The sequence below is a fragment of the Lepidochelys kempii genome, chromosome 3 (genome assembly GCF_965140285.1).
Source record: "Lepidochelys kempii isolate rLepKem1 chromosome 3, rLepKem1.hap1, whole genome shotgun sequence".
Taxonomy (NCBI): domain Eukaryota; kingdom Metazoa; phylum Chordata; order Testudines; family Cheloniidae; genus Lepidochelys; species Lepidochelys kempii.
The window spans coordinates 104,278,819-104,297,040 of NC_136382.1; the positions used below are offsets into that span (position 1 = coordinate 104,278,819).

At 39.1% G+C, this 18,222-nt stretch overlaps 1 protein-coding gene across 6 annotated transcripts in view; it reads right to left on the reverse strand.

The window, feature by feature from the left end:
• Positions 1 to 18,222, reverse strand: part of AHI1 (Abelson helper integration site 1) — a 188,530-nt gene that overhangs the window by 23,820 nt on the left and 146,488 nt on the right. For all 6 annotated transcript variants that reach the window (XM_073337383.2, XM_073337381.2, XM_073337386.2 and 3 more), the window contains 3 exons: positions 11,111 to 11,176; positions 9,052 to 9,214; positions 7,502 to 7,605 (listed from right to left, as the gene is read on the reverse strand). In XM_073337383.2, the coding sequence (XP_073193484.1) occupies positions 7,502 to 7,605; positions 9,052 to 9,214; positions 11,111 to 11,176 (333 nt within the window). The remainder of the gene's footprint in view (positions 1 to 7,501; positions 7,606 to 9,051; positions 9,215 to 11,110; positions 11,177 to 18,222) is intronic.

The following is an 18,222-nucleotide window of genomic DNA, read 5'->3' on the forward strand; positions in this document are numbered from 1 at the left end:
CTTGGCTAATAGCCACTGATGTACCTATGCTCCATTAACTTATCTAACTTTTTTTGAAATCAGTTATACTTTTGGCCTTCACAACATCCCCTGGCAACGAGTTCCACAGGTTGACTGTGCGTTGTGTGATGAAGTACTTGCTTATGTTTGTTTTAAACCTGCTGCCTGTTAAATTCATTGGGAAGTTTTAGGCAACCTTAATAATAGGTGGTGCTACCAGCCCCGACTATAAGAAAGACTCCCTTCATTCGTCATAGGCCATTAAAAGCAATTTTCCTTCATAACTTGAAGTCAATTGAGACTCATTGTGTCCAACATTCTAACATACTTAGTATTAGTGATTCAAGGTAATCCAGATTCCAACAATCAAACGGCTAATTTGTAATTGCTAGGGCCGAGATTTTCTTGATGTCAGATTGGTAACACAGGTGTCTGAAGTTTTTCTATCCACAGAACACATACCATATGATACAGACAGCAAGTTCCCTCATTGTGCCCTTCCTCAACCAGTGTCTCCACGCCCTTTTAATCCTTTGCCTTTTGACAGAGATTGCCAATAGAACTGCCAATTAGTATCAACTGTAAAGGGGTATTTTTTCCTTTTATTTACTTTTTAATCTAATGATGTGGCCATTTGTTCACTAGCAGGTATATGAAGATCATCCCCAGTCTAGTATGATGGAATAATAATAAAAAAATACTTTGCACTTCTATAACACCTTCCATTCCAGGATCAAAAATGCCTTCCAATCTAATTGGCCTTGTAACATCTCTGTGGTAGGTATTTTTGTCCCAATAATGCAGATGGGGCAACAGAAGTAAGATACTTTCCCAAGGTCACACAGAAAGCCAGTAACACAGACTTAAATAAGAGGACCTAGGTCTCCTGGATCACAAACCTATACTCAATTATAAGACAATCCCTTCCTCCCCTAAACTACAGTTTAAGTTTTATGAGTTGCAGATTGTGACCTAGAGCATCTCCCAGAGATCTAAGTGTGTGCGGGGGTCCTCTGAGTGCAGATCCCTCCATGCCTGCTTGGAAGGGGAAGAAGTTTTTCTCTCCATGGCAATATACTCTTCCTGCCTAGAAGCATGTAGATGGCTCCTGTGGAAAATGCTGTCATGAGTTTTGGAGACAAGGTTGGGAGGAGTCCATGTCACCATTTCCTGCTAATTCTGCCTTATTTCTCCAAACACTTCCCCATTGAATGGACAATTGGCTGGAAACTCTGTAAGGTGAATCCTGTGGAGTTTTCTTTCCCCTCTGGTCTCTTTATTGGGATTTAGTATGGCCCAAAATTACTTTTATAGACAGCTGATGTTTTAAAATTAGACTTACCCTGGCATATATATTTCTGAAACTATCAGTTCAGTTTTGGATGTCTAGTAAAGCACAGGGCTTCAAACACAGTGGAGATGTGGAACTCTGTGTTAATCTAACTGGAAAAGTGCAAATTAAATGTTAGTAATAGTGGCTGCTTTTGAATAGAGACATTTCAGCATGACAAGAGAATTGAATAGCATCATAACAGATCAAAAACAAAAAGGTGGAGTATGTTAGGGTCTTATCTTGTCCATCAGAGAAATACCATTTACAGATAACAAAAAATGTCTGTCCTCTCTGGATGGATCTTAGTATAATTTCTTTCAGAAAACAGTATGACTATTTTCCCAAGAACAAGAGATGTAACTATTCTCTCAAGAACTGGATTTGCTGAGGTGTGTCTATCGTACACAATGTCTAGTGGTAATCTGTGTGCAAGATCACTCAGAAGCTTTGCAGATCTATTCTAGGGAAGCACTGTCTCTTTCAGTCCAGGAGGCGGCATTGCTTCTAGAAGAACAGAATTTTAAGAGTACTGGACAAGGCTGGACCTTGCATTATTGAAACACATTCTGATCTGATTGGATAACACATTTTTGTGGGGCTTCAGCCTCTTCTTTGGCTCTTCAAAATGCATGAACAACTTCCATGAACTTCCAAATCTTTTGTTCTGTTTAAAGATGAATGTTAGAAAGGCCATGAAGTTAAGTCATGGAGGTCCTTCCTTGTTCAGCTGAGAAAAGGCACAAGGGAGGGAGGATTATATTCTATTTTTGATGAAATTCAGTGAAAAACTCTAGCCATAATATGTCAAAATAGTCTTGAATAATGTTTCCAATCACTCTCAGTTAGGAGGCCTGATACACTAAGCCCTATCTGCAAATGCACCCAGGAGGATGGACCCTACACCATGAAGAGCCCCAGAGACTTCAGGGGTCAGCCCACATGGACTCAATTGCAAGACTGGGGCCTTAGAGAGTTGATGGCAATACCTGCTTCTGGTGGTGGGGAAGGGAAGAGTATTATTCATGTTTATTTAGATTTATAAACATAGAAAGTGCTTATCCTAGGCTCTGGTCAACCTCACATAATTAACTTTCAGAATAACACTAACATAGATTTAGAGAATGATTAGTACTGCCCCTCTCCTCCCACAAGAACAGAGCAAGTTCAAAAGTGTTTATAACAAAAGGGGCTCCTAACTAAATTTTAAACTTTGTTTGATAAAAAGAGCCCTGGAACTGTAGGCCATGAAGATTCTGATAGAATTTTATATTGGCAGTTAGATGTATGTTGTAAGTAAAGATGAATATGAGCTAATTTTGTGGCTCAGGAGTTAAGTAATTCAAAAGGCAGGAGAACAAAGTTTTGCATCAAGTTGTTAGATTATATATACAAAGTGAATAGTAGAAAGTGATGATACCCTCCCAAAAAACACTAGTGGATCGTAGACTGCAAAAAAATGGTCCGTATTCGCAGGACCCAAAGTGGTCTCTAAGAAGTAACATACTTTGCCACTGATGTGATTGTATTAGTTCATTATAAAAGTCTAGAGCTCAGACTGATGATTGTAATCAGGGCCGGCTCTAGGTTTTTTGCCGTCCCAAGCAAAAAAAAAAAAAAAAAAAAAAAAAAAAAGGATGGCTGGAATTGTGCCGCCCCAAGCATTTGCTCGTGCCTAGAGCTGGTCCTGATTGTAACCAAACCATCTCAACAGTATCTTTTTTTTGAAGGGTTTAGCCATATGTGCAATCTTGTGTGACCCAAACCACATTAATCGTCATCTGCTTTTTTTTGAAGGTTCAGCCAGTCAGTCAGTTAGGACTTAAAAATATCAGAGAACAATCACACGTATGACAACTCTCATATTCACGATACTTGTAATCAGAATTAACTTATATATTTGAGGCACCTTAGAGCATAAGCTTATGCTCAAATAAATTTGTTAGTCTCTAAGGTGCCACAAGTCCTCCTTTTCTTTTTGTGAATACAGACTAACACAGCTGCTACTCTGAAACCTTATATATTTGAGCATTTCTCAAAAAGCTCATAACAAAGCACATAAATGGTAGAGTTGGTCAAAACTCTGTCTAAACATTTTTTATCTTAGGTGGTTTTTTGGCCCCCCCCAATAGTTTTGATCATATTTTTCTAGTTTTCAGTGAAAAAAAAAATCAAAGCGTAACAAACATTTCAATGAATAGTCAAATGTCAAAAAATGTCACATAATGTTGGTAATTTTTTGTTTGTTAGTTTTTTGTTTTTATTTGTTTTGGGGTGAAATTCATAGAATATTTAAAAATACTTTTTTCCCAAAATTTCCCATGAAAAATAATTAGCACTATTTGATTTTCTCTAATAAAGGCTATATTTATTGACTTCTTTAGAAAGTTTAGGGGAAAAAATAAAAGTAGCAGCCAGAATAACTGCTGTGTACTTGCTATTATATCGGGATTTCCATACTAGTTCAGGACATCAAGCTGTGGACAATCTAGTCCAATATCCTCTCTCTGACAGCGGTCACTACCAAAGGCTTCAGAGGAGAGTGCAAAAAACTCCAGGAACAACAGTTAAAGCATAACCTGCCCATAAGGAAATTTCTTTCTAAGATTCCCTAGTTAGTGGTTGGCCGATGTCCTGAGGTATTATGGTTTAGGCCATATTTACAGGATGGGGGACTCTATTCTGGGAAGGAGTGACTCTGAAAAAGATTTGGGGGACTTGGTAGATACTCATCTGAATATGCTCACCTAGAGTGACGCTGTGGTCAAAAGGCCTAATTAAATCCTTGGATACATAAATGGGGGGATCTTGAGTAGAAGTAGAGCAGTGTTATTACCTTTTTTACCTCTTTTGAGATTACACTGAGCTCAGACCTAAACAAGAGCTCTATGTAAACTCGAAAGTTTGTCTCTTTCACCAACAGGATTAGCCCAATAAAAGATATTACCTCACCCGCCTTGTCTCTCAAATATTCCTGGGACCAACATGGCAACAACAACAATGCAAACAACCTTCTGAATAGTTTACACACTCTCCTAACTCATAATTTTCTCCATTTAACCAATTTTTAAATCTCTGAACGCCTTTTCTTTCTGCTGTATCATTTTTGAGATAGGATGACCAGAATGGAATGCAATGTTCCAGGGAGGGCATCAGATATATAATGGTTGTATAATATTCTCAATACTGTATTTTTATCCCATTCTTTATATGTATACACTAACATTTTTTTTTGACAGTCACTGAACATTGAATGGTCCACAATGAAGCCCTGTTCATTATTAGTACATGCTTGGTAAATTTAATTTTGGAGTAGAATCTAAAGATTAAACACACACAAAAATATTTTCCCCTAAAATATTACTGAAACTACTACTACAGAAGAAATTATTAGAAAGATATAAAAATGATTTCCTTTAAACAAAATGATCTTAAAAAGAAGTAAATGACCCTTCAGACTGTGGGTAGTGCTCCTTTACCAGGTTGGCTATTTGTTACAAATTAGTTGTGATTGATGTTCACTGTTATACCAAAAGGTTGTTGTTATTCATTCATCTAATTAGATTTACTCTGGATAAAAAAAAAATATCTCAAGACAAACACAAAAATAATCTTTATTAAGTCTAACTACGACAGATCTTTTCCCTTTCTAATTTCTGTGTGTCTTTGATAAACGGAATTTCTAAAGGTAACACTGATGATCTGATTAAGCTACCTACATCTGGAATAAGAAGATGGTGGGAATGGGCTAAGGCTTTCAAATGTCTATCGGTGTAATTAAGCAACAAAATGATAATGCAGATATTGGGAAAATTCACACTAGTCTAGACTATTATAGACTATATAAACAGAAATTACTCACTATTCAGTCATATAATACCTTTTACTATATTTGTGCCAGTATGCTTTAAAAGAGAGTATACATTTGTATTTAATTTGTTTACAATTTGGAATACTGTTTTGGCTATGCATTTCTCACAAAGTCTTATAGTGGAACAGCTATGAAGTAAAGCAGCAGCAGAAATATTTCAAATTATTATTTCTGGTCAATATAGTGATTAATTTTACAAAAATATAATTAGAAGTATTCAGTAAGTGGATTTATGATAATTGTTGGCTTCAGCAGAGCTGAGTGAATAATCTGTAATAAATAATTTGTTAGATTTCACTTCTCTCTTCCCCTACATGAAATGTTATTTCTACACGAGGAGGTTCCAAACAGCTCTTTGTGAATATCTGAACCTCAAAATTTGCAATATGTTGGTAACATAAGCTGCATGATATTTTCTTTGTTTAGATGATTTAGTTAACTAAGCAATACAGTATACATTTTGAATCTTACAATCAAACAAAATTTGAACTTCATTTTGGAAAAATATTTGAAATTTCTAAGTTAAAATTATTTTTTTCGTAAGTATTTGTTAGTGAAGTTTGATTACCTGAACATTTGTGGAAGCAAACAGAAGAGGGTTACAAACATGTTCAATTCAAAAATCATTTTAAAATTCTTACTAATATTAATTAAACTTGTTTCCTTTATTCATTATAAAAAGAAAAGGAGTACTTGTGGCACCTTAGAGACTAACAAATTTATTTGAGCAAAAGCTTTTGTGATGAGGTGAGCTGTAGCTCACGAAAGCTTTTGCTCAAATAAATTTGTTAGTCTCTAAGGTGCCACAAGTCCTCCTTTTCTTTTTGCGGATACAGGCTAACACGGCTGCTACTCTGAAAACTATTCATTATGTATGTTTACTTTTGCTAAAAAATTATCCTATAGTTTAAGACTGTAATTTTCACCCTTTCTTCAGAGGATGAGAATATCACTTATTAAAAGGTTCTAATCTACGTTGTATGGAGATGCGAAAGTCACACTGTCTGCTTTACACGTATCCTTCCCATATACTCTCATATCTTTTCTCTGTGCTAAACCAGTGCTGTATTTCTTTCCCCTCTTATACAATACATTTTCTCTACCTTGAGCTGGGACAGGTATTTGTGCCTTTGTTCTAGTTCCTACACCCTGAATTCACTTTGTCAAGCCTTAACATCGCGCAAAAGCATGGAAACAAGAATGCCACAACGAATCAAACATATAATAGAGAGTGCAATATATAGGCAATGATACACAACATGATGAGAACTTGCCAGTTGAACATACACCTTGGGAATGCTTATCTAATAGGTACAGGCAGGATCCTGAACATACCTCTATGGTAGGATATCTATATATTTGCTGGTGAACAATACAGAGTTATTTTACTTATAAAGTGGTTTAATGATTAAAAATTACTTCTATAAATGTAAATTTCAGAAATGTGTTAAATATTTTAAATAGAAAATAGGTTTCTTTGGAACAAAGAAAATGCGATGAACCTGCAGAAAGAGGAAGGGACCAGAAGAAACAGTATTCTGCTTCTGTTTATGGATTTCCCTGCATCTCTGTCCTTAACTCTCCCAAATTAGACATGTAATGTAATAGGCTGAGTTAGTGTAGATTCCTCTCCCCATATCACCTGTAGGGAGCAGGGACTGAGAGGAGGGACTTAACTCCTTTTGAATGAAAATGTTTGTTGCTCAAGTAAGGTTTGGATGTGGCATATTGCTCTGTTTGGTGAAGAGGCTTTATGGTACCAAACGTGTATGCTAATTAGGAAATTATTACATGGATTGAAAACTTCTTCCACCAGTTATATCATAGGTTTTATCTAAGCCATTTGATAAATAAGAAATTTTAAGAACAAGGAGTACAATTTTGAAGATATATATACACATGCATTGTGGATGTTGTGTTGCCCAAGACTAAAAGCTGAATGCCAATATCTAAAAAGTAACAAAGGGGGATAGTTCTCTATAAATTCATCTTCATACTCATGCTTCAATATCTATTTTCCTATGGTTATGTTCCTGGCCCCTTTGAAGTAAATGGGAGCTTTGTCATTCATTTCAATAATGCTTTGTTATTGACTTCAAAGGGAGCAGGAGCAGGCCCAGCATTTAATTGACAAATCATGGGGTAACTGGATCTAGGCAACAAATTTGCATAGAACATCATCTGAAAACACAGTTGTTTGCCTAGGGAAAGATTCTGAATGTTCTGTATTTTATCAAACAAGGCAGGAAAATTAAAATCCATATTCTACAGTTTATGGTCCCCTCCTCTCAAATAATTACCTCATGTGGAACTGGATATCTTACTTCTGCTTCTGTTTGTTCACTGTGTAGAAGAGGAGTAGAATCTGGTACTAATCCAGAAGACTGTTCCTTTTCATATTCAGCTAAAAATATAACACATGATTCAATTCACCATTATGTTTGTCATGAAAATTATGTAATAAAGAATGCAGTTAATAAAAATGTGAATGGCAGTGATATTATTATTATATAGTTAATACTGAGACATTAGCTTCACCAGTCAGAAAATATTTTTCACCAATTTTTTTCATTAGAACTTTTCCTTTTTTAATTAAAATTTTCCAATAAACACTAGTCTTTAGCATGATTATTTACTTTAGCATAGTTATGACCACTACAATCATAAATGCTCAGCAAATATTAAAAAAGGATTAAACGTTTAAATGAGTAAAAAGTAGCATGTGTGGTCATAACAACTATATTTCAAAGGCTATCAAAAAAGTACCATGCTCACTGCTAGTAATGTATAATACAACCGAATAGTATAAAAGAGGGTCACCCGATGAGGTAAGGACAGATCTCCTGAAGTTATTTTGCACAGCTCTCTAAGTTTTTTCTGAGATTTATTTTTCACCTTTCCCAAGCAGTAAAGGCCGCTGCTGAAGATTAGATCCCAGATATCAACCTTTGGGCTATTCTGGTTAGGGAATTTCTATGTTCCAAACACCAGTATCATCACTTATTTAGAAAAGAAAATTAGATAACTGTAATTCTTATTCTCTGAAGAGATAATCCCAGTGGATTTCTGCTCTTGAATCCATGCTTCCAGCACATAGACAGATATCCCATAATTGGAAAGTGCTGAACCGGCAGGGAACCTCTAGCAGCACGGTGTGCAACACTATGCCAGAGAGGCTCCCTAGGCTGCTCCCTGTGTTCTACAATTAGCTTTTAGTTTAGTTTTGTTTTGAGATTCAGGCTGCATCAGTGTTCTTTAGACGTGGTTTTTAATGGCTAGGACAGAGTGGCAAATTCAGAGTTTGTACCTGGGACTGCTGTTTTAACTGGCATTCCTCTTTTAAATCCTTAGAATGGAACTGAATTATTGGGGAATGAAACATCTCCACCAGAGTGGGGAAAAGTTGTATAACTTCAACAGGTAAGTTAATATTTAGGCGCCTGAGATGGCTGAGTCCAGGAACTATTACCAAGTGGAAGTCTCAGATGCTTGTGAACTATCTAGACGCTGTGGGAACCCCAAAGAGCTGCCAAGATACTATGTGAACCAGGTGGTTGTGTGCAGGGGGGCGGGGGGAGGCGGTGAGTGAGGAAGGAGGTGGTTGGTAACTGCAAAGATACTGTGTGAACTGGAACATGAGACTGCAGTGTTGATACTTTTGAAAAGTACAAAGTACTACATGTTAACATGCTATTTTATACATAATTTCTGCATCACAGTAAGTTCTTGATATGTCATGTGTATTGTATAAACATATGTATTCAGAGTAATAAAGCAGAATAGCATGGTAAAATCTTGGACCATCAGTTAAACCCATACTGGTATACCAGGAAGAGAACAGTAAACTTACTTTCACCAGCCACATAATTAGCTGGAAAATAGCCTTGCTGTCCATTTGCTAGGCTGCCAAACCACCAGTTATCATTATCTTTGTATAACACTTGGATAATGTCACTGCGATGGATGGTTAGCTCATCTGATCGATGCGCTGTGTAGTCATAAAGAGCCACTACCTAAAAGAGAGATAAGACCACCACATCTTTATCACAACTGTGCCACAGAGAAAAAAGCGCAACATTCACTTCCTCTTGCAGAAAAGCAGCTGAAACCAAAGCTGCACTTTGGTAAAAGCTGAGGCTGTCTCAATTTTTGCTAATGGGATCAGGGGTGGTGGGAACGCAGCAGGAGAAGCAAGATAAAGGACTGTGGGATTGTAGAAATGGTTAAGAACATTCAATACACTAAGATTAGCTTCAAAACAGCAGCTGCTAGTTTTATAAGCAATTGACTTGTTAAACAAAAACAAAAAAAAACAACACAACCCTTAGTACATTCACTTTCTCAGAATTGTTACACCACTTTCAGATCCAATTCTGTGTGTGCGTGTGTGTGTGTGCGCACACCAAACATATATGTTTGAATAAATACTTCAACAATGTGACTGTTTTACTAGATGGAAAACTCCAATGGAACAATTTCATTATAAAGCTTTATTTTGATCCTTTCATTTATTTGTAACGTTTTGTTTTGAAACAAATATCTGTTATAAACAATTTGTATATTGGGTCCACATATTATCTACATAATAAAGCCATTTGCCTTTGAAACATGCTACATCAATACTGCCACTAGAAAAAATTTTAATAGGCTTCTCCCACCTTTCATAATACATAGAATACACAACCACCAATCACAGCCTTTCCAACTGCCCTGAAAATAAAAATACCATGGATCATTTCTTATTTAGCTTCCACAACTATATGATCAGGGAGTGATTTCTGTCCCATTTTGGCCAACAGAGAGTAGAAAAGAGTAAAAACAATAGAGGAGGTATGAACAGATATGAATCTCCACCCTCCCCAAACATAATTATATTATATTTTACATAAACTATTTTTGCCACCAAAGCATATCCGTATATCACGAACAGCGACCAGGGATATTAAATAAATTGAAAAGGGGATGCTTCTATAATCTTAAGTTTAGTGTGGAACTGTGTGATTTGGCCAGCCTCAAAGCATTAAGATCAGCTCAGCTACTATTAGACAGGAATCTATCCAAACTTTCACTTAGCTGCCACTAACATATCTAAAGGACCAAAGAAACTGAGTAACTGAATACATCCCTCTCAATTATACCTCTCCTCTCCAAATCAGGAAACACAATAATATGATCAAAACCAACACTGCCAGTGTAAAATTTAGTTGGATGCAGCTTACACGATCACATCCAGCAAGCGGTGCTCTGAGAATACCAACTAATTGAGAAATGAAAGGACTCCTTGGAGATAATACTGTGAAAACCAATAGGTCACTTAAGGTAAAAGGAACATAAACTTGAGGTAAATATTCAACAAAATGCACAAAATGAAAGGCAGACCGGAAAGTGCTGTGTATTTTTGCAATCTCTTATAGTAAAATGTTCAGTGGATGTTCAATATCTGAAAAAAATTACAAAAATCTAATGACATGACAAACTTACAACAATCTTAAAAGAAAAGCAAGGCAAATCAAAATTTAGGTACCATTGTATTTTGTATTGTGATTGGTTTAGGGAAATTAGGGAATCACTGATTAAAAATAAAAGTGGAAGTTACTGGATATCTGGACTACAGCTGGGCAAATAACTGATTTTTTGGTTCACTGGCAGAAAAAAAAATATGATTTGGGTTGAACCAGACCCCAAAATTCCAAAAACTTTCAGGAAATCAAAAAAAATCTGTTCTGGATAAAACAAACAAACAAAAACATGTCCCTCACCCAAAATGTTTAGTTTCCAGGCATTTTTAAAGGGCTAGATTTACAAAACGGTCAGAGGAGGAAGAGTGATGGTGGTGTAGATTAATATTTCCAAAATTATAAATACAGTGTAGCAGGTATTGAAACAATAAACAATTGCATAATACGTACTCTCTCTTGCACTGGTGTAGAATTATTTGCTCCTCTCACACATGATGTAACCAGAAGGTCATCACTCTAAAAGAAGAAATTATTTTAACATTAGCATGCAATATTTTGGTAAGGATAGTTTTCAAAATAAGCATTTGTCATATACTGTAAACACAACAGTGTAATGTAATAAATATTAATTTTTGTTTTCCCAAGGGAAAATACAAGTGAGGTTGGAGAATATTCCTAGCAGTATTGATTAAAAGGTATTTAGGAGAAGATTTAATTAAAACTCCTTTGCTATATGCACCCCACTAAAGACAACTCCTTGTGGTAAGAAAAAAGGCTGTTAATGAGGACTCATTCTGAGCTTGCCTGCCTTACAAATTACACAATGGAGATGATGCAGTGAATTTCACCTCTGATTTATTATGCTCAAAGTGAATTTTTTTTTTAATATAATGGCTCACTTTTGGCTGATTTGAAACAATCAACCTTTTCACTGCTGGTTCTTAACAGCACTTTGCTGCCATTATTCATTATCTTTTCACTGAAATAAATGGAATAACATTAACATTTTAGCAATGCTACAAGTGTGCTCAAACTTGGATGTACCAGTACCTGGAAAGTTTGATGTAATTCAAATAGCAAAACTATAAACCTTTGGCAGGTTTCTCCAAATTTAGAAGCATTTGCTGACGGTAGATTTAGAATTGAATAATTATGATGAAACTATTTTTCTCCAGTATACCGAAAGCAGCTCCCTCAGAGTAACTGAACTGATACAAGGCATTTGTCAGTGCTACTGAAATAGTGAAGGTGTCAATTGCCTAATTTATTAAAGGAGAAACCAGATTCTCCTGGATTTTTTTGCATGCTGAAAAGTACATACTACAACTCAGAACAACTAGTGTGCACATATGCGCCGGCATATAACCAGTGTGAAAGGGACTAAGATATTTTAATGGGAGAATCAACTATGGGCATTTGGAAGTGACATTTTCACCCACAACAGATTGTGCTAAATTATAAAACAGTTTCAAACTTATGAGAAATCTCATTCAACCTCTATTTCTTTCATCTCACACTCACTTCAAATGTTTTTGGCATCTATAACTTTTTCCTCTTTCCTTCTCTCTTAAAAAAAGATATTTTAACTTTTTTTTTCAAGCAAATGAATGCACATCTTAAATTTGATGCTGCTTTTATTCTCCCAGTACTATTTCCATTAGACCCTCACCACGTCTTTTTCAAAGGACCATCATTATAGCACTCTGCAACAAGGAGAGCAGAATTTGTGGTCTCTTCTGAAATCTCAAGTGACCTGCATTCCTGCCCCTGCAGAAGTATACTGCACTTTCGCATGACTACTAATCTTAACTCATCTAGGAGAGGTATATTTGGTAACCATGAAACTTAAGCGTCTCTAAACTCATCTCCAACTCATTTATGAGATACAATATATAATATTCAATATGGCTTTTATCATATTAACCATACATTAGTAAAGTATCAAAGCAAATAGCTGCAGTCCATTCTTACATTTTACTAGCATATCTATTCCTACTACCAAAGTGCTACTGAATTTTTGTAAAGTATACACACAGTGATTAACCTTTAAGACTCATCTGACAAATATACAGGATCTGAACACCCCACATCTGTATTACAGTACAGTTTAAAGGGCTTGTAAATGGCATACTGGTAGTTAACAAAGCCATGCAGGTTTCAGCCTATTCCTCACCTTTCATTCTCTGAGCGGAGAGAACTCTGCAGGCAGTGTGCTTAGCCTGAAGGGTGGGAGTTGTTGCTCAACAGTGATTCATCAGGATTATTAATAATATTATTTAGGTAACTAGTTAAGGAACGTATATAGCTCCCCTTACAATACTGAATGTTTCTCTCTCCTTTTTGTAAGGTATTTGTATTCTAAAGAAGGTCTCATCAAGTTCTCCTTACAGTGAGGTGAGCGGTTAGGAAATAATATTCTCAAAGCCATGAGCCACCCCCCAGAATATTTTGAATGCTCTCAGATGTTGTGCTAAACTTTTATTACAACATGAACCCAAGGAGTTTCCACTTGAAGGAGTACATAGTATATTTTTAATTGGCGTACGTGTCAGTGTGTGTACAGAGCCCATCCAAGAGCTGGCAGAGTGAGCGTTCAAGCAGAGTTATGACCACAGCGGCATGCTCCAAACACAGGGACTTGTAGCAGGATAGGGTCTGATGTGGTGAATAAGTAATTTCCCCCGTACACTTACGCTCCCATCTAAATTTCCGAATAATACCATGGAGATATAACTGGCTCCTACAATACTTTTAAAACATGACTCCTTTTCACAGTGTCAATAAAACCTATTTTTTTCAGAAATGTCCTGAAGCCTTGGACATATCTAGCTCTAGCATGACTCTTAAGACATCTCCTCTTTGCTGTAAAGTGAAAACAATTCAGCCATGTTGTATTTAGATTCCATTCCATTGCTATTTTTGGAGTGTAGGATGGATGTGTTCAGAGTTGGAGCTAGCACGCTATGAGCCAGTCCACCTGAGAGAGACAGGATGAAAAAGCTAACTCGGAATGCCCTCTTTTGCCACATTAACCTTAGCTGAACAAAGCCTTTGTGACTGTTTAAGCCCTTCCATGGAAGAACCCCCATAGATGGAGTTCTGTTGGCGACATGGCTACCTAGGTGGTGTCAAGATTTTTAGGGTGAAGAGGAACAAAGGACCCCACTTAGCCCACTTTAGCAGCTTGTTGCTTGGGAAGTCCTTGCCTCTCTCCTGAGAGGTCCTGCCCTGCCTTCCTTAGACCATATAACTGGAGAAGGTGAGCGTAGCCGAGGCCCATGTACCTGAGGATTAGGGGAAGGTTTCTCTACCTAGACCCTGAAGATGGAACAGGTGCCCCAGCTGGGTATTTTCTCCACTACTACTGCTGCAGTTCCTTCAGATGGTTATGATACTTCCTAGATTTCTACCTCCCATTCAGTATGTGCATTTAAGATTACTCTTCCTCAGGTGTAATAAGCTAGTATTTTTCAAAACAGATAATTTTTGTTGTCTTCTACCCACGTTTCTGATCTGCAAATTGCATTACTTATGCTATTCACTCCCTCTCCTACATTAACAGATGTAAAATAAGGCTGGTTCTAACACCAGTCCTTTAGTATCCCACCGACAGTATTGCTAACCCTCAGGCATTTAAAAACCATGAGTCACACGTCCGTCCCCCCCATATTTTGATATTGGCTTAAAAATCATGAGATTTAAAAAAAAAAACCCACCACAATACATTTTGCGTTCTTTTTATTTTACTTGAGATTGCGGAGCCTCTAGGATGCATGCAAGTCACATTTTCCAATTTTTCTCCATAACCATGAGGACTAGAAACTTACCATACTTTAAAAAAAATGAAAATTTGTGATTTTAACATAATCACATGGATCCTGAAGCCTAAGAAAATATTGCAAGACATACAATAAAATAACAAGAATTGCCAACACTGCCAGACACTTCCTCCCACAACTCTTTTCTATCAAAACATCCCTTATATATTTTTTAATATGTTTTGTACACAACAGTATAGCAATCTAAACCAATTTGTATTCTATTTTCATGCCAGATTTTGTGAGACAGTATTAAATTACTAAATTCCAAATATAGTAAATTTTCTGCATTCCACAGGTACCTATACACTCCTTATGTATAACACACAGGGAAGTTCTCTTGAGTAAGGAGCCAGTACCCTCACACTGGGTGTATGTTTGTATCTGAGGTGATCCCGAGCCATAGGAGGAGCCAGAAGTAAAAAAACCTTAAACCTGTAATCTCTCAAAATACAGGGAGCAGATGCAAAAAGAGAAGTAACCTAAGTAGCAGTCTTGCAAGATAGGCAATGCACAACCAATTACTTAAGCTGAATAACCAAATTACACATCCAATGCTCCACAGAAATTCACATCCAAAGAGAAAAATACAGTGAAAGAAATGACTCTTTACCTGTATCTTTCATATAGTCTGGAATCTGGTACCTGGTTCTCCATTTTTATACAATGCTTGCTTTACAATGCATATTTCTGATAACTACGATGACGCTAACTCCCATTTCACATCTATGTAAGCAAGAGGAAAATCAGACCCTGGATGTCTTGCTGGGTGACTGTACTATTTCCATTTTTGCTGAATGGAAGAGCAACCAGTCTCCTTTCAAGATGACCCAAGAGGCCAAGGGAAATCAGCTTCAATAACTCCCACTTGTGTTTCCCCAGCTTAGAAGTCATTAAATTTTTTTTCTGGAGTTTCTGCCAGGAAAAAAAGATGGTTACCTACCTTTCCTAACTGTGTTCTTTGAGATGTGTTGCTCGAGTCCATTCCAACAGGTGTGTGCGCGTGTGCCGCGTGCACAATCATCGGAAGTTTTTACCCTAGCAGTACCCGTTGGGTTGGCTGTGAAGCCCCCTGGAGAGGTGCCCTTGTGGCGGTGTATATAGGTCCCTGCCGACCTGCCACTTGCTCAGTTCCTTCTTGCCAGAATACTCCGACAGAGGGGAGGCATGCAGGATTTGGAATGGACATGAACAACACATCTTGAAGAACAACAGTTACGAAAGGTAGATAACAGTCTTTTCTTCTTCGAGTGATTGCTCATGTCCATTCCAATAGGTGACTCTCAAGCAAATTCAATGGAGGAGGGGCTGGAGTTCACCGCGTTGCTGATTGCAGTAATGCCCTGCCGAATGCTGCATCATCCCTCGCCTGTTGGATGATGGCGTAGTGCGACATGAAGGTCTGGATGGAAGACCACATTGATGCCTTACATGTATCCTGAATGGAGACTTGTGCGAGGAACGCAGCGGAAGAGGCCTGTGCTCTTGTGGAGTGCACCATCAACACTGGGGCTAGGATCTTTGCCAGGTTATAGCACGTTCTGATGCAGGACATGATCCATTATGACATGCACTGGGATGAGATGGGAAGCCCTTTCATTCTCTCAGTGATTGCAATAAAAAGCGGTGGTGACTTAGGAAACAGCTTTGTGCGTTCAGTGTAGAAGGCTAGGGCACACCTGTCGTTCAGGGAAGGGAGTGCTCACTCTTTGTTGCTGGCATGAGGTTTAGGAAAGAATACTGGTAGAAATATGTACTGGTTAATGTGAAATTGGGATACTACCTTAGGTAGGAATGCTGGCTGAGGGCATAGCTGCACTGTGTCCTTGTAAAAGACCATGTGGGGGGCTTGGAAGTCAGCGGTCTGAGCTTGGAGACCGTTCTGGCCAAGGTTATGGCCACCAGAAAGGCCACCGTTCAGGAAAGGTAGGCTAAGGGTCAGGTTGCCAGGGACTTGAAAGGAGGACCCATGAGTCCTGAAAGGACCAGGTTAAGATCCCACTGAGGAACGGGCTGTCTCACCTGGGGGTTAAGCCTATCCAAGCCCTTAAGAAAATGGCCCACTATGGGATTGCTAAAGACTGACTTGCCCAACACACCCAGTGGAAGGCTGAGATGGCCGCTAGGTGTACCTTCATAGACGATATCGCCAACCCCCATTGCTTCAGGTAAAAGAGGTAGTCTAGCACAAGGGGAATAGAGGCTTGCTGTGGGGAGGTACCTTTCTGTGGGGACCAAATGGAGAAACACTTCCACTTTGCCAGGTACATTGTGCGAGTGGAGGGCTTCCTGCTCCCCAACAGAACTTCCCCAACAGAGTCTGAGCACTGCAGTTCAAGGTGGTTCAGCCATGAGTTTGAGGGACTCCAGGTTGGGATGTTGTAGTTGGCCATGATCCTGCGTGATGAGATCCTGGAGCATAGGAAGGGCCACTGCCCTGTCCACTAATAGGTTCAGCAGCGTGGTGAACCAGTGCTGTCGGGGCCACACTGGTGCTATGAGGATGACTGAAGCCCTGTCCTGCCAGATATTGAGGAGGACCTTGTGTATGAGGGGGAAGGGTGGGAATGCATATAGCAGGTGACTCATCCATGGTAGGTGAAAGGCATCCTCTATGTGGCTGTGGTTCTGAGAGGAGCAGAAAAGCTGACACTTTCTGTTGCTCCGCATCGCAAACAGGTCCATGTGGGGATAGCCCCACCTCTGGAAGATTGAAAGGGCGATGTACACTCTGAGTGCCCACTCGTGAGTGTTGAACGAGTGGCTGAGGTGGTCCGTTAGTTTGTTCTGTGCTCCCAGCAGATATGAAGCCTGTAGCTGGATGCAATGTGTGACGCAGAAGTCCCAGAGTCGGAGAGCTTCCTGGCACAGGGGAGGCGAGCAAGCACCACCCTATTTGTTTATATAGAACATCGCTGTGGTGTTATCCGTCAGTACTGAGACACATTTGCCCTGAAGATGGGCCTGGAATGTCTGGCAAACCAGGCAAACTGCTCTCAGCTCCCTAACGTTGAAATGCAGTGATAGTTCTGGTTGTGACCACATGCCTTGAGTTCTGATACTGCCCAGGTGCATTCCCCAGCCAGTCTGCGATGCGTCTGTGACCAGCGACAGTGAGGGCTGAGCTTTGGCGACGGGTACTCCCGCACAGACCACCTGAGGTTGAAGCTACCAGCTGAGGGACTCGAGAATCTTGGGCAGAAGGGTAACCAGTCTGTCCAGAGAGTCCCGGTTGGGTGTGTATACCCTCGCCAACCAAGCCTGGAGGGGGGCAAAGGTGCAACCTGGCGTGCTGCACTACATACGTGCAGGCCACCATATGCCCTACAAGCTTCATGCAGTTTCTGGCCGTGGTAGTTGGGAACCAGTGAAGGCTGTCGATGATGTCCCTGATGCTTTGGAACTGGGACTTGGGTAGGGAGGCTCTTGCCTGAGTGGAGTCCAGGAGAGCCCCGATGAACTCTATCTTCTGAGCTGGGACCAGAGTAGACTTGGGCAAACTCAGAATGAGCCCCAGCCTGCTGAAAGTGGTTTGTACCGTGGCCACATGCTCCAGCACTTTCACTTGGGAATTGCCCTTGATGAGCCCATCATCCAGGTACGGGAAGACCTGTACCCGGCATTTGCGCAGGAAGGCTGCCACAACTGCCATGCACTTCGTGAACATGTGCGGGGCTGTTGAAAGTCCGAATGGTAGTACAGTGAACTGATAGTACAGGCCGCTGACTATGAATCTCAGGAATC